This window comes from Acomys minous (genome assembly GCF_964271855.1).
Source record: "Acomys minous genome assembly, chromosome: 2".
Classification (NCBI taxonomy): Eukaryota; Metazoa; Chordata; class Mammalia; order Rodentia; family Muridae; genus Acomys; species Acomys minous.
The window spans coordinates 35,807,853-35,825,207 of record NC_140484.1 but is presented as its reverse complement, the minus strand read 5'-3'; the positions used below and the strand labels follow the sequence as shown (position 1 = coordinate 35,825,207).

General features: G+C 46.0%; 1 protein-coding gene across 1 annotated transcript in view; it reads right to left on the bottom strand.

Moving 5' to 3' along the window:
- Nucleotides 1–7,056: 7,056 nt before the first annotated feature.
- ENTREP1 (endosomal transmembrane epsin interactor 1) overlaps nt 7,057–17,355 on the bottom strand; it is a 56,938-nt gene continuing 46,639 nt past the window's right edge. The window contains exons 7-11 of the mRNA XM_084755400.1: nt 14,796–14,925; nt 14,529–14,607; nt 12,746–12,898; nt 10,077–10,369; nt 7,057–7,912 (exon numbers count right to left, since the gene is read on the bottom strand). Of these exons, the coding sequence (XP_084611526.1) occupies nt 7,706–7,912; nt 10,077–10,369; nt 12,746–12,898; nt 14,529–14,607; nt 14,796–14,925 (862 nt within the window). The 3' untranslated portion in view covers nt 7,057–7,705. The remainder of the gene's footprint in view (nt 7,913–10,076; nt 10,370–12,745; nt 12,899–14,528; nt 14,608–14,795; nt 14,926–17,355) is intronic.

The following is a 17,355-nucleotide window of genomic DNA, read 5'->3' as shown; positions in this document are numbered from 1 at the left end:
CGTGCACAGAGTTCTGGGTTCCAACCCCAGCACCACTACCATGACACCACTATCACCACTATGGCACTACCACCCACACCTTCACCACCACTACACCATGTAATCCCAGCACCACTACCACAGCCCCACCATCAACACACACACACACACACACACACACACACACAACCTGTAAACCCAGTACCACTACCACAACACACACACACACCCTGTAATCCCAGCACCACTACTACAATACCACCATCAACACACACGCACATACACACACACACACACACACACACACACACACACACACAATCTCTAAACCCAGTACCATTACCACAACACACACACTCTCTGTAATCCCAGCACCACTACCACAACACCACCATCAACACACACACACAATCTATAAACCCAGTACCACTACCACAACTCACACACACACACACACACACACTCTGTAATCCCAGCACCACTACCACAACACCACCATTAATACACATACACACACACACACACACACACACACACACACACACACACACAAAACCTGTAAACCTAGTACCACTACCACCAAACCACCATCAACAAACACACACATACACACACACACACAAAACCTGTAAACCTAGTACCAATCACTACCACCACACCACCATCAACACACACACACACACACATACACACAAAACCTGTAAACCCAGTACCACTACCACACCACCACCATCACCACCACTGTCACCACTGTCACCACCACCACCACTACACACCCTGGTACACATCTCTAGCTGTCCTTGTACTCCGGGTTGAATCTGACCTCTCTCCTTCAGTCCAGTAGTACTCTCTTGAATAGCATGCCTTTAACCAGCACAAAGCTTTTCTTTTACTGCACTTTTTACTTGTTTTCTTATTATTACTTGTCCTACTTGTTAGGGTAACTAGCACCTACCCACCCCTCTCTTTCCTCAGCCCCTGGCCCTCTGCCTAGGATTCTGTAGCTCAGTAAATACCTGTTGAGTGACAAGCAGAGAGCAATGGGAGAAAGGTGATGTCTTTTGGCTGCAGGCCTGACTAGCTTTTCAGAAGCCCCAAGGAGGAACACCTTGTAAACAAAGATGGCTTTGTGGAGGCCTTTTCCAGGGGCCCCTCCGTGGTGCTCTGTTGCAGCAGCTGGGGAAAGGTAAGAGATGGGCTTACTGTTCTGCTTCAAGAATTCCTCTCCCACTGGGTGGAGGGGCTGGCAGCAGCTCCCTCTCCTTCTGCCAGCTCTTCTTGCTGCTGAGGGAGTCAAAGAGCCTTGGGCCTTGGCACTACAGGCCTCTCCAGGGAACCTCAGCCTCTAGCAGCCTCCTGTACAGAGAAGAGGTACAAAGCGAGGTACAAAGCCCACCTGCTCCTGTTCCGTTCCAGTCCTCTTCTTCAATGCCCAGGTGCCACCATAGAGAACGTGCTCAAGGGAAACCGGGTGACTCAGACCAGAGTGGGCCCCAGAGCAACCCCAAGCCAGTATAGGCCAGAGACAAGATTAAGTTCAAAAAACAAATAGAAGAGTTTTGAAAAATAATCTGAAAGGTCTTTTTTTTTTTTTTTTTTTTTTTTTTTAGGGCTGAGCCAAGGAATCTGCAATCTGCAGGTCCTGCTGAAGCAGCAACACTCAAGAAAGCAAACAAAAGAAGGTAGGCAAGGGTAAACCGGTTAAGACTGGTAACTGCCAAGATGGGTGCCAATCTGACCAAAGACTGGCCTTGTTCCAAGAAGCCATTAACCACTGCAACTAAATAAGAAAAACAATACGGTGACAGCCAGGTTTCTGATAGACCTGACCTGGAGGGTTAGCTGAAGGAGACCCCATGGTACAGCCTTCAAAAGGTCACCAGCCATAATGGGGCGAGACTTTGCAGTAATGTTTGGGAATACCCATGTTCTTGTAAAGAAACTGCTTGGCTCACCATACTGGATTTGGGTGGAACCCTACCTTTGGTCTGCTGTTGGTGCCTTAGCAAAGAGGACCAGATGGGATTGTTCATGCATCCCCAGGAAATGTTAACATAGGAACAGTACGGCATTCCAGCAAATCTGAAATTATGGCGACTACAAAAGATCCTGTGGCTTTTGGGAGTTAAAGGAAACAGGAGTAAATACTCACAACGAAGAGGGTTTTTAGACAAATAAATCACTATGTGTACTACACTATTGTCTACATTCATAAGATATAAATAAAAAGTGAACTCTCATATGCACCACTGCCTTGCCCTGCATGGCTTACGGAATGAAGAAACGACAGACACAAACACCCACGCTTAGAAGAGCTGGGATCTGGTGAGCTGTGCACTCTGATGCCGACACAGCAGCAGCCCAGAAGCTCAGCTCGTGTGTTATATAGCACTGAATGAGGAGGGACATTCACCGTAAACTGCTGAACAAGGAGGGAGCTTCTCATAAACATACAATGGAGGGTGGGTTTAATCTTGGTAGGTGTTCTCTAGAGGAGAGAATTTCCAGGTTTGTCCAGGAGGAAGATGCTGTGGTTGATAGTCTCTGCATACACTGATGTTAGCTAAAGGTCAGTCATTCATAACATCTGGACTTAGCTCAGAGGAAAGCTTTGCCATTTCTATGGGTCTGAGGTATTGGGGTCCTTGACATGTCAAATACGCACATTCACTCAGGTTTGTGTTCAGTCCCCCCCCACACAGAGACTTGGGTGATAATTATGGGTCTACTGTAATGAGTGTGCCATTCAGGTTGGGGGTGTTGATAATAAGGGAGGATACACCGATGGAGGACAAAGGACAGACAAGAATCTGTGATCCCTCCACCCAATTTTCCAATGAGCTTAAAAGCACTTGAAAAATAAGCCTCTTTTTACAAGAATATGCTATAGTCTTGTAATATATATTATATATGCTATACATGTCTCTTTTTTGCTCTTACTTAATTTTCCTATTAAACCTGTTTACTATAATTTACAAAAGTTTTTAGCCCATGACAGATTTGGGGAAAAGAATTGTTCTTTTATCCCAAATTGAGATTGCTCTGGCCTTGACTGAAAACTCTGGTCCCAAAACCGGAAGTGCCGGTCTCCCACCTCCACTGCACAATTATAAGTACTGTGCCTCAGTTTCCTCACTTGCAAACTGAGAAAGGAGAATAACCAGATTTTGCCAGACAGTGCCAGCAAATGTCTGGTCCCTGTGGTACGTGAAAGCAGCTGGAACTCAGAGCCACCTCCGCCAAACCTCACCACTTGGCAGGCCTCTGAGGAAAGTGAGCCTTCGGGCAACGGCCAGCTAGACATGCCTCAGCCAGTCTTCATAAAGAGCAAAAGCCAGGAAAGTCCTCCTCTCTGGCCTTGGACACCAGACACCAGACAAAGAGCTTTCTGGAACATTCTGAAGGAGCCGCCCGTCCTGCTTTATCCTGTGCCCATCTCACTAAGTGAGCGCCATGTTCATACTCACTGAAGCAGAGCCAATGATGATTGTACAGTGTTCCAGCCAGCCAGATATCCCGAATGACATTCAGTTCACTAGTAAAGACTTACCTCAGGCATCTCTATGCTCAGTAATCAATGCTCTGTCATCATTCTGACTGTGACCCTGTATATACTCAGTTAACCTATGAGCACACATGCCACATTGTTAACACTTTGGTATTTGAGAGTATTTTCTCTATTGACAAACAAACAAACAAACAAAAACCCAGCAGGGAAATGAATGGTAGTACTTCTAAGTGCCCCACAAGATAAATATTCATAAGATACTGTAGTATCATCAAAATTGCAATATTACAGGGAGGTCAGCGGTCAAGGAAGAGAATGGAGTCTTCACCAACAGCATCAAGTTCTGGGATTACATGAGACATTTTTGACCCTCCAGAGGCAATTCTGATAAACTGAGGCAGCCCCTCTGCCTCCTGATACCCTTTTGGGTGGTACACTCAGGCTTCGCGTCTTCCTCAGGCCGTCCAGGAGCATCTTTGTACCACGCCTCAAAGGTTCATACGTCTGCCATCTTGCCATGTACCCTGAGGCTTTGAGGCATGCTGCAAGCTTGGTGGTGTGGCCATGGGGGCGTGGCCAGCACTCCCTTCCTCCAGCCATGGTGGGGAGCCTCTGGTAGGCCTAGAACGCCTAGGCCTCCCTTGAAAAAGATGGCTGGAGTGACTGCACGGGGACGTGGCAAGACCAGGTTCCATGGGCAGTCTACTGTGTGAGCAGGCAGCAGCAAGCAGGCCAGAGGTTTGGGTACTGCAGAGACTCACAGAGAAGACAGGTTTGACCGTAGGCAGCAGACTCAGGATGGGGCGGAGGTGGTAAGGACAGAAGCTCGCTTGGGCACAGTCAGCCAGCACCAGCCTGTTCATGGCTCTACATTTCTCCTTTATTTTTATGTACCCTAAGCCCACTTTCCATGCCAGCTCAGTGGCACCCTCTGCCCAGGAGGCCACTCCAATTTCTACTCTGGCATAAGTGGTTGATGTGGAGCCTGGGGAGTCTACAGTCCCATGAACCAAGCAGGAAGTTCAACAACTTTCTTCTTTTCATTTTTTTTCCCTATTGATTCTCTTAAGCCTTTAAAAAAATCATTTATTCAGATTAAATCCCGGTTGTTATCCCCACCACTTGTATCTTCCCATTCCCCCTCCCTCCCTCTTTCTCCCTATTCTCCTCCCCTAGACCTGTGACAGAAGGGGACCTCCTCCCCCACCATGTGATCACAGATTATCAGGTCTCATCCTGGTAGCCTGCTTCCCCTTCCTCTGAGTGCCACTAGGCCTCCCCACCAAGGGGAAGTGGTCAAATAGGGGGCACCAGAGTTCATGTCAGAGGCAGTCCCCACTCTCCCCACAACCATGGAGAATGTGCTACTCTGTGGCTAGATCTGAATAGGGGGTCGAGGTTTACTGCAGGCATTGTCTTTGGTTGGTACAGCAGTTTCTGCAGGCCCCCCTGGGTCCAGATCTTCCAGCCTGATGGTCTTCTTGTAGGGTTCCAGAACCCTCTGGGTCCTTCTATCTCCCCATGCTTCCATACCACTCTCACCTGGAGTCCCAATAGCAAGTTCCAGCATCTGTTTTGATCCCCCGCTGAGTAAAGACTCTCAGGGGACATCCATGGTGGGCTAGTATCCAATTATAAGTGAGTATATACCATGTGTATCTTTCTGGGTCTGGGTTAACTAACTCAGGATGATCATTTCTAGTTCCATCCATTTGCCTGCAAATTTCAAGATTTCCTTGTTTTTAATAGTTGAGTAGTGTAAATGTACCAAAGTTTCTTTATCCATTCTTGGACTGAGGGACCTTTAGGTTGTTTCCAGAGTCTGGCGATCATGAATAAGGCTGCTATGAACATAGTTGAGCAAATGTCCTTGTTGTGTGCTGGAGCATCTTTTGCGTATATTCCAAGGAGTGGAATAGCTGGGTCGTGAGGGAGCCCGATTCCAATTTTTCTGGAAAAGCACCAGATTGATTTTCAAAGTGGTTGTACAAGTTTGTACTTCCACCAGCAATGAAGGCATGTTCCCCTTTCTCCACATCCTCGCCAGCATGTGCTGTCGCTTGAGTTTTTGATCTGATGGGTGTAAGATAGAATCTCAGAGTCATTTTGGTCTGTATTTCTCTGATGACTAAAGACATTGAATATTTAACTGTTTCTCAGCCATTCGATATTCCTCTGTTGAAAATTCTGTTTAGTTCTGAACCCCATTTCTTAATTGGGTTATTTGGTTTGGTGGTGTTTAATTTCTTGATTTCTTTATATATTTTGGATATTAGCCCTTTGTCAGATGTAGGGTTGGTGAAGATCTTTTCCCAGTCTGTAGACTGTTGCTTTGTTCTGTTGACAGTGTCCTTTGCCTTACAGAAGCTTTTTAGTTCATGAGGTCCCATTTATTAATTGTTGACCTTAGTGGCTGGGCTGTTGGTGTTCTATTCAGGAAGTTGTCTCCTGTGCCAATGAGTTCAAGGCTCTTCTCCTACTTTTTCTTCTAACAGATTTAGTGTGTCTGGTTTTATGTTTAAGTCTTTAATCCACTTAGACTTGAGTTTTGTGCATGGTGATAAATATGGATCTACTTGCATTTTTGTACATGTAGACATCCAGTTAGACCAGCACCATTTGTTGAGGATGCTATCGTTTTTCCATTGTATAGATTTGGCTTCTTTGTCAAAAATCAAGTGCCCATAATTGTATGGATTTATTTCAGAGCCTTCAATTCAACGATGTTCTCAAAGAAACAGGAAACACAAATGCTACCTGGGAAGTCAGACATCTCCATGTCTGAGTCCAGCCACGTTGGTGTGAATGACAGCTCTGCCCCTTGGCTTCTGTGTGATCTTGGACAAGCCATAAAATATCATTATCCTTTAAAATGGAGACAAACAACAGCTCCAATCAAATAGGCTGTAAAAAAAAAAAAAAACATCAAATGAGAATTTAACACCCTTATCCTAGAACTGAGGTGGAGCCCAATAAGAGCCAGTGCTCACCTCCCAGGAAGCCCTATTCCAGCTCCCTGGTTCCTCTTCCATCTAAATTAACTGTTTTCCCAGTAGCATGACAACCATTTTAAAATATGATTAAGCCAACCTTTCTTGTGTTAGAAACTTCCACAGAATCTCAGTGTTAGCACAGAGCACAACTTGCCAGGCATCCATCTACCTCTCCTTCAATACAAGCCTGCAGTTCCTAGTATGCCTGGCCTTGCTCCCTGCCTCAGTCTCCCCTGGACCTCAGAGTCAAGGTCCAGCTCAAATGTCATTTCCCCAAAGCCCTCCCTAACCACCTCCTCGCTTCTCAGCACTAATCCTATCAGTAGTTGCTTTACTAGTTTTCTGTTTCTGGCCCCACTAGAATGCAGGTCCACAGTGCCCTTCAACCTAACATTTTTAAGATTCAGGTCAGGGCTTGCCTGATGCACTTTTATCTGTGGGATCCAGGTACTGTGGAAATTAAACTCCGTTACGTTGGTGACCTATAAGGGGCACCACATCCCCAAGCTCCAACCCCTCCATGAGTTAAGGCCTGGCCATTTAAGTACACACAAAAACTACACACGGAGTCCAGAGTTCCAAAGCCAACACTTTATTCTCGGTTCTGTCTTAGGTCTAGTTTGCAAGCATGAATAAATGGAATCTAGAATAGTCCTCCCCCTCAATGTCCCTCATTAAAAAAAAGAAAATCACCGCTTAGCAGGTCCCCTGCTCTTCCTAAAGAGGATGGGGTTGAGAGTAACCTAAGGAGGCTGGAGGACGGGCATTAATCATCCAATCTGCTGCCAGTTTCTCTCACCGGGCAGCCAGAGGCCGCAGGCAGCTATATATAGCCCGGCAGGCAGCTCTCCCTCCCCTCACAGCGAGGCAATGAACTTGGCAACAACAAGAGCCATAAGGAATGAGACAGGCAGAGTCATGAGCCCGTTGTCTGCCCACCCAGTGCCTGCCCTTTGGGGATGCCATGACAAAGGAGAGCTCCCTGCCTTTGCCTCCAATGGGGAACAAGCTGACTGGAAAGGCCGGGAAGAACCTACTTCCTTCACCCAAGTTCACCAGAGTGCCCTTGTCAGCTAAAAAAAGGAGCCAAAGAGGAGAAATAAGTGTGTCTCCCGAGGCTCCCTGTTTAGGGGCTTCCTAGAGGGGAAAACCCCAACTCCCAGACGGTACCCAGCACTGAGAAGGGACACCCTTCCTTTGGACTGGCCTATCCAGGTCACTCAGATCACAGGACAGTCTCTCGAACGACACCGATGAGGCTGTGCGGGCGCTCAGCCTCAGCTCGCGGCTGGGGCCTCCTCTCAGCTCTTGGCCTTCCCGTCAGGGAAAAGGTGCTCAGGTCGCCACAGCTGCGCAGGTGCAGCAGGCCCAGCTGTCTCCTGGAGGTCAGCATGTGGGCCTGGGAAGTGCTGGCCTGTGATGGGGCCATTATCTTTGGGAAAAGAGCAGGAGAGGGGAAGATGTTAGCAGCCTCACCAGGACTGACCCGCCCCCCTTGTGTCCATCTGTGGATTTTAATGCTTAGTTGCTTTAGATTAGAAAGGCGTGTTTTCCAAAGTAGAATCTATTTAGAATTCTGAAGATGTCTTGAATTTTGCCTCTTTATAAAGTTTTGAAGAAATTCTCCTAATTTCTTTTTGTTTCAGCAGAAGGCAAGCCACTATATAATGGCTCGATTGTACTTTCTTATTTTATTGGTAAGGTTATAGTCTTCATATTTCTCCAGAATCTCTGTGTTCCAAGCCAGTGACTCCTAGTGGGTGGAGAGGGATGTAGGCAGTATAGTTTCTTAGGAACATGGCAGGCCACCTGCCACTTACTCTGACAGTCTACATGGAAGCCTGGTGTGTGTGTGTGTGTGTGTGTGTGTGTGTGTGTGTGTGTGTGTGTGTGTGTGTGTGAATGTATAACCTAGAGGTGACAGTGTCTTCCTCTATCACTCTCCACCTTATTATTATTTTTTTTTTTTGGAAAGAGTCTCTCTCTCTCTCTCTCTCTCTCTCTCTCTCTCTCTCTCTCTCTCTCTCTCTCTCTCTCTCTCTCCACCTGATGCTGGTCATTTGGTTAGACTATGTGCCCCAAGGATCAGCCAGAGTGATAGGCCAGTGCCACCATGCCTTGTTTTTACATGTATACCTGGGATCTGAACTTTGTTCCTCAAGCTTGCACAGTTAACATTGCATCCACTGAACTGTCTCTCCAGCTTTGTGAGTTTTAACCAGAAGCAGGTGGTACAACACAGAACCACTGACTGGTCTGGATTAGGTAATGAGTTTACAAAATGCCAGTTAAAGTCAATGATGCTTCAGGAAGGTCTGATAACCTATGGATAAATAGCATTTAAAAGCAGGACACTTTATCTGTGAAAGCTGGAAAATGGCTCTACTGCTAGGCCTGTCTTTAATGTGTCATGTCATGTGAAGCATGTAACAATATCACTTCTCAAAAATGAAAAAAAAAATACAGACTATTTATGATCCAAGTAGAACTGATGCAGGAGGGATTGGCCAGCTGATGGATCTGTGGGAAGTTGAGCTTGCTATGGTGTGTAATGCTGTTAGTGCCTTGGGAAGGAATCAAGACTCTCACTGCACTGAACCTCACAGGACGATTGTCCCAAAGCCACTCTGTTTCAGTCCGAGACACAGTGCACAAAGGCACTGTGGCGTATTAGGTCTACAGCATCTAACCCAGGAAAATGAGTAAACAGGCAAAAGGTAACAAAACCTCTTAAAGAGAAGGTTCTCGCTGGGAGGAAATCTCACTTACTTGGATACACAGAGCTGGAGACTACCTAGCCCAACCCTTCCCTGTAAACATGAGAAACCCAAGGCCCAAATGGACTCCATGTGTGCCTACTTTTGTCTCTTTCCAGGGTAGCTTCAGTTTAGGGCACCTTTTACTTTTTAATCTATGGAAAGAAAAGTGTTTATTCCTCTAAGTCGGTGGTTCTCACCCTTTGGGGTGATCAAATGATCCTTTCACAGGGGTTACCTAAGACCATTGGAAATACAGATAATTACATTATGATTCATAATGTAGCAAAATTGCAGTTGTGAAGTAGCAACAAAAATAGTTTTATGGTTGGGGGAAAGGGGTGGTTCCCCACACCATGAGGAACTGTATTAAAGGGTCACAGCATTAGGAAGGCTGAGGACCACTGCTGTATGCCCAGTCAGCTATTTTGTCTGGCCCAGCAATTGACGGGCACGGGAACAGCTCCTAGATAGAACCTTGACAATCATGAGATTCATTGTGTCATTCATGGGGGGATCCTGGGCATCCCTAATTCAGGAAATCATGAGAGTGACGAACTCCATGATACCTTTCCACCAGGCTTAGCTCCACCTCCCAAAAAACAGGGTGGGGGGGGGGGTGTCTCGTCCCTTAGGCCAAGAGCACTGTGGAAAAGTGATGAAGCCCAGAGGAAAGCTCTCTGGTTTCCTCTCTGATGACATAAGCGCCCCCCCCCCCAGGTCCTTGGAGACTGTGACTGTGAACTTAAACTCGGTCTTGGATGGGAAGTCAGACAAACCACTTCAGCCCCGGTAGACATCGGCTATTGGATGCGTGCCTGATATTGATCGTAACAGTACCTGCTCTAGGAAACTGGCGCTTGTGATGGCTTCCTCCATGTGCTCCTCATCGGACTTGAGAACAGATTTGATATTTTCTACGAGCTCATGGATGTCCGGAGTCATGCTGCAGGAGGACTGCTCCAGGAACCTGGCCACCAGCAGCTTCGTGTCTATGTAAGACCTGTAATCTATCAAAGAGCGGGGTCTGCATCTGGATGCCCTCGGTCTCACACCTCTCCTCAGAGTCACCGCAGCCAGATCGAGCCTCCTTTCGGTCTGAGTCGCTGCTTCGCAGCTGAGTACTGGGGTAGCTGTGGACAGAGGTAAATAAAAACGTCACCATTGGACAAGCCCCTCTGAACACTGGCCATAAAACTCAGTGTGGACAACATCTGGCAGATGCCCGAGGCCATGCGTGTACATCTCGCCTTCATCTCGAAGAAGGGAGGGAATGGAAGAGAATGAAACGAATGCAAGCCTATTGTGTGACGTGCACCTCCAATCGGCTATGTCCTGAGACACTGAACAATGGCATATAAATGGTCCCCGATGCAAAGACAGATGACACAGCAGAGAATCCACAGTGCAAGCCACAGAGGGGTGTGTTTCATGGAGTGCAGCAAGGAGATAGGAATGGATGGCCAAGCAGAAAAAAGCATGGTGGACCAATGAAAGGATGTTGGGAGCAAGTACATTCGGAAGAATCAAAGAGATGAAGGGATAGATGAGAGACTTCTGGGATGAGCAGAAAGTTCACTGTCACAGTACCTTTGTCCTAAGCATCCTCAAGGGCACTGCTTCTGTTACTGAGGCTCACACCGTGACTATGAGGTACATCTATGGCTATGACAGAAACCTTAGGTGCAGAAAGTGACACCATTCCAGAAGTGAAGTCAGGGTCTAAAAACCCATCGCAGGCTCTAATTCCCACAGCTGCCTCTATCAATAAAGGAATAAAGACTGGCTGGAGGCTATTTCACCATGAACTGGGTGGAGAAATTAATGCTCAGGTCTGATTGCCGTGTATCCATAAGCCACCATCTGCCTTCAGTGCACACAACTGTCAACTTAAAATGTGTAAAGGCCTCGGAAGTGAGGATTACGATGTTCATGGAGGCAGGAGGCACAGGATGGGGGTGGGAGGGGTAATTGGAGGGGGAAGAACAGGAGGACAGGAGAAAGAAGGGAAGGCTTCCTTTGCCTCTGGAGAAAGGTAGACAGGAGCTCTGAACCAGGGTTAGAAGCTGTCCTTCCAGCTTGCCATGTGCTCTTTATAGACAGCGAGCCTTGCAGAGGTGCAGGGTAAAGCTGTGTGAGGACAGAGTGGAGTTTACACTTGCTCGCTAAAGGCAACTTGGTTCCTTCCCCAGTGAAAGAAGCCAACAGGTAAATGTCCTCTCCTCCACAGGACTGCAGAAGGCAAAAGGGCTCCGGGAAGGTCTCTACTTGTTGCAGAGAGCTAGGTGTTCCTAGAAGCTGGCAGGTGGCCAGTTGAAGACTCAACTTGCCAGATAGCATACAGGAGATCCACAATAAAGGTGGGTCTTTGGACTACAGGCCAGGCTGCTGGGCCTACTGGTTTGCAGAGGCACACAGCTAGTCTCAGGGGGCAGGACTCCCTCCCAACCTGGAAGCTGCTGCAGGGACAAGAGAAGTGTCCACTCTGGGTTCCATATGGTCAGTCCAGAGCTGTGACAAATGACACTGTCAGAGGGACAGACAGGACCCGAGACAGCAACATTAGAGGGTATCCAATTATTTTGCACAGAGTTTCCAAAGAACAGAGTGTAAATCTTAGACTAATTTCTCCAAAGAGGCCCCTGCTGGTTGAATTACAAAAGCTGTTCACTTTATTCCTTTGCTTCCTTTTTTTTATATGTATACTTTTCTATAATGAGACATGCTTATGGATATTTAAGTATTCAAATATTCAAGAAAGCCTCGATGTTATTATTTTGAAATTTTTAAGTTATTCAACATCTGTATTCAAGTAAAACCCAAAACAACGAGGGAGAGAGATGAAGTAAGGTGAACATGCTTCACTATATCCAAAGTTTTAAAAATATGGTCATATTTCAATAATTGAGACTACTCAAGCCCAGTTTAAAAAGACAACAAGCACACACCCCTAGACTGGCTCTCACGAGAAACCAGGATACAGTTTACATAATAATCTTGCAGCCATGCTAAGCACGCACCATGTGCAACCAAATGCTATTGCCAATGACTTCAGGAACAAATTCTACCAGGATCAAAGTGCCAAGCCCAGTGAGATGGCTCACCAGGTAATGGCACTTGCCTCCAATGTGATGACCTGGGTAGAGTCCCTAGGACCCACATGATAGAAGAAAAGAACTGACCTGTACAAATTGTCTTCCATCCTCCATAGATGCACCATAGTGTACCCACTCTCCCCCACAACACAATGTATGTGTGTGTGTGTGTGTGTGTGTGTGTGTGTGTGCGTGTATGCATGTACATTTAAAAAGATACCACATGTATTTTCCCAATGTGAACATAGACTATCTTATTTTCCCATGGCCTCTTAACCTCTCTCAAGATACTGCTTAATCTTGCAGGGTCCTCACCTTGCAGGTACCACCTGATTATACCTGGCACCTTAACCAATACTTAGCAGCAGTCAAGGAAGCACAGTGGTCTACCAAGAGCCTGGGGCATGACATCACCTCTTTCCTCGGAATGGTGAAGCACAGGGTCGCTCTTTGATCTTGCCCTCAGAGGTGGGAGAGCTCTCCGGCTTCTTGGAGGTTGCACCAGGTTGGAAGCAGGAGCTGCTGCAGATGTGGTTTCCTCATTGGTTGTGTTAGGAAGAACCCCACCTGATTTTTTTTTAAATAAAAATAAAAGAAACACATTATTTCAACAGCTGTAGCCTTCAAAATGTTGGCTGCAGGAAACACCTGCAGGCCCAAATCTGCCAGGGCAAGTAGAATATAATTAATAACATTTACTTAGGCTGCTGGCCCAGTCAGTGTTTAGTTCCCAGCACCATGGCAAAGCCTCTATCTCCAAACCACCCTGCCACACTTAAAACTACCAAACAAGAAAAAAAAAAAAAGATAAGCCCAAAGGGCAAAACAAAGAAGCCTTGCCAGAACACTGGTTTGGTTTGTTTCCTAGAGACATTTAGACTCTTTCTCACTAGGGCAACCTGATGTGGCCTCCAGGAGTGCCAAAGGGTTTCACAGCGTCTAGCTCTTCAGCAGGTGGAGCCCACATGGGTGTGGGTGCTATCCTGTGGGCTGCAGATCCAAGGCTCGAAGATGCATACTTGCCTGGCCCAGAGTGTGCCCGGGACACTCTCAATAGTCTAGCAAAGCAGCCAGTGGCTGGGAAATGAATCAGCAAATCACACTGGAATTGGATGACCCCTGCTCAGAAAATGCAACTACATCACAGTGAAAGCTGAGTTTCTAATTAGAAAATTCCTTGTTAAAAGAAGAAGGAGAGGCTGTTATCACACGGTGGGGGAGGATGGCCCCTGCTGTCTCAGGTCTAGGGGGGAGGAATAAGGTGAAAGAGGGAGGAAGGCAGGGACAGGAAGATACAAGTGAGGGGATAAGAACTGGGATGTAATCTGAATAAATTATTTAAATAATAAAAAAGGAAAGAAAGAAAAGGAGGAGGAGGAAGAAGAGGAGGAGGAGGAGGAGGAGGAGAAGAAGAAGAAGAAGAAGAAGAAGAAGAAGAAGAAGAAAAGTGTTTAAGGGGAGTGAGTGCTGTTTTATAAGTCCTCTGAAGGTAGGTTGGGATGAGGGTTCAGTGGCAGGGGCTCAGTTTGCCCTCTCCCAAATGTAAGGTGAATAGAAGAAAGTTTCAAACATCACAGCTGAAAAAACTACCTCCATCTGAAATGGCTGAAAGTCAATCCATTATTTATTGCCATCTGCAATTTTGTACCAGTGGGCAATTCTCTAGGCCATTTAAAACCTCCCCAAAGACAGAAAGCTGGAACAATGAAGTCCTTAAATTACAAGGATAAATGTAAATTGACTCTAGCATTGGCCACAGGACTGAAAAAAATCTTAATTTGGTAGGCATCAGAACCCTTGGTTATAAATGACGGTGTGAATACACACTGCAGTACATGAAATTCATGTTCCTTTGAGGAAGCCCAGCTCGTTTCAACAGAACAAAGAAGATCAGGAAACACAGGAATAACAATAAATTAACATCCACCCAATCCATGGGTTCCTAAGGATAGTCTGATTATCCATAAACCATTTTTAAGTAGTTCTCCTTAGTTCAATTTATAGTTCTTTTTCCTGCTCATATTTTAGATCTCACTTCTAAGCCCTAAGAGCTGACAGAACTTTGACCCTGACAAGAAAGACAGGCTGAACCATTTGCTCCCAGAATGCCTTACCTCTAGCAAAACACTAGTCAGTTCCTTTTTCTACCATGTTCTAACCTATTGAATGAAGGCTCGGCGGTGAAGATGTACGCTACCTTGAGTTATTTGTGTGCAAACTGGCTCCACTGGGCTCACAGCAGCTTCTGGTCCTTCTGGGATTTGGAATGAAGACTCCTGCATCACAAAGGAAGGGAGAAAGAGGATTAGGGTTTATTTTATTTATTTATTTATTTATTTATTTATTTATTTATTTATTTATTTTAATGATGCTCAATTACTGCTCAGAGGACCCCAGTAAACTCCTTCAGATGAATCAAGGGCATTTTCTTTATGATGTGTGCCCCTGTTCCCTCTGGACCTACCTGTTCCTGGTCGATCTGGCTCACAACAGCTTCGTATGGAGGTGGCGGGTCCAAAGGACAGAATACTTCCACACCTTTGATTCGTGCTCCATAGATATGTGGCAGTGGGATGACATCAGGACCAACCATCCTAGGAAAAAGCACCTGGTCTTCAGGAAGTGTGCTCTGCACACTGGCCCTCTAATTGCAGCAGCCCCTGGACCCTCTGACTTCACCTCTAAACTGGGGGATTTGGGGGGCAGAAACCACTCGCAGTGGCTCAGTTCAGAAGAAGGAAAATGGTCCACGCTGTCCTTAGATAAATGCCCAGGGGGTCCTTAGACAAATGCCCAGGAGGTCCTTAGACAAATGCCCAGGGGGTCCTTAGACAAATGCCCAGGGGGTCCTTAGACAAATGACAGTGTATAAAACATAATACCTTTTTTCCTTTTAAGTATACCAGTGGAAATGTAAACACAGTCCATTGAGACAGAAAGCATGGGTGGCTGCCAGGCTCTGAGGGGAGGAGACTGGAAAGTGACTGTTTATGTGTTTATGGACCTGGCATTTCTATAAGAGGCAGAATAATGCTTTGAAATGAGTTAGAGGTGGTGGTTGCACAATGTGGTGAATATACTGAATATCACTGAATCATACAGTTAACGACAATCAAAACAACTAAGGCTAAGAAGAACCTCGGTTCTCTCCTAATATTAGTACATAGAAAAAGTTTCTTGGTTTCCTTGGCGTCAGATTCATGCTAAATAACTCTTTAAGGGGGTGGGGGGCCGGAAGTAGAATTAATTTCAAAGAAAAGGTGAGCAATGGCACAGCTCAAAGACAAAACAGGAGCTAGCAGAAAGGATCACAGAGTGACTCCCACATCTTCCTCAGGTGGCCACTCTACACACCACGACCAATGATGCACTATCCCAGGTGTCAAGGTAAGGACAGTGAAAGAGGTGGGTTAAGGTTGGCGGTCTGTTTTTCCAGCCAAGGACAATACGAGCAGTAAACTTTGAACCCCTACCCAGATCTAGCCAATGGACAGGATATTCTCCACAGTTGAGTGGAGGGTGGGGTCTGACTTTCACACGAACTCTGGTGCCCCATATTTGACCACGTCTCCTTGATTGGGAGGCCTGGTGGCACTTAGAGGAAGGATAGCAGGCTACCAAGAAGAGACTTGATACCCTATGAGCATATACAGGGGGAGGAGGTCCCCCTCAGTCATAGGGGAGAGGAGTAAGGGGAAAATGGGAAGGAGGGAGGAATGGGAGGATGCAAGGGATGGGATAACCATTTACATGTAATGTCAATAAATAAATAAAATATATTTCTTAAAAAAGCTTGGCAGTCTGTTTTTCTCTGAACTAGATTCAGCAAACCCAGCCGGGTTGACAAAAACATCTGTGCTCACTTAGGATACGGACACCCCACTCCCAACAACACAGCAGCTATAGCTGCCAGTTTCATAAGAGAAATTTTTGAGTTTCACAATGACCAAGATTCACAGAGGCTGACTTAACACAGGGTTACTCTGTCATGTGTGGTGGAGGGACCCTTGACAGCAAAATAAAAAACAAAACTCACAAGAGTCTCTGTCACTCTTTATAGCACTAATCAAAAGAAAACACACTAGAAAACAGGGAACTGAAAATGTAAACTAATTAAAAAGTATAAAAAGACAAATGGTAATACAAAAGAGAACCTTGTAATCAGGATTACTAGAGAATGAAAACAAATAAAAACCCACCCATAACAATGTCTGTTCTTAAAAAACAACAACAACAAAACAAACAAAAAAGCCCATCCATAACAATGTCTGTTCTTAAAAAACAACAACAATAACAAAACAAAAAAACCACCCATAACAATGTCTGTCCTTAAAAAACAATAACAAAACAAAACAAAAAGCCCACAATATCTGTTCTTGGAATACAAAGAAAAGACAAGGGGGAAATCTTATAAAAGTTGGTGAAAAGACAGATTCAAAGCCAGATGCACTTGAGAGACCGATTCTGAGGGGGAGAGGCATTAACTGGATTTAAAAATTCATCTTATTCATTGTGGCCATTTATGCTACCCCCAAAGGGAAGAATCGAGGTTTTATACTGGCACCTAACTCGAGATGTTCCCCAGAGTGGGTGTATAAAATGTTAAGAATCCAGTCCACAAAGAAGTCCCATGAAAGACTCATCCTAGGCTGGCTGGAGGGCTCCTGACAAAGCTTCTGCTTATAGAAACTCAGGCATGGATTTCATCCCAACTCCCCTACCTAGCTCCCACCGTTTAAGACTTGTTGGAGGTTGGTCTAATGTATTTTGATGCTAATTACTGCTTGCTGTCTCTGTGCCCCACCTTGTACCTTGCCTAAGAGCCTAGCCTTGTTTGACCAATAAAAGGCCATCACACCTGGCCAGGGCACATGGGATAGGTGTGGCTAAGGGTCCCTGGCTTGGAGAAACAGAGAATCTTGGGAAGAGAGGAGAAGAGGAAGAAGGCTGCATCATGGATTAGGTGGAGGAGAAGCACACGGCTGGCATGGATGGAGACTTGGTCCAGATGGTGATAATTAGCA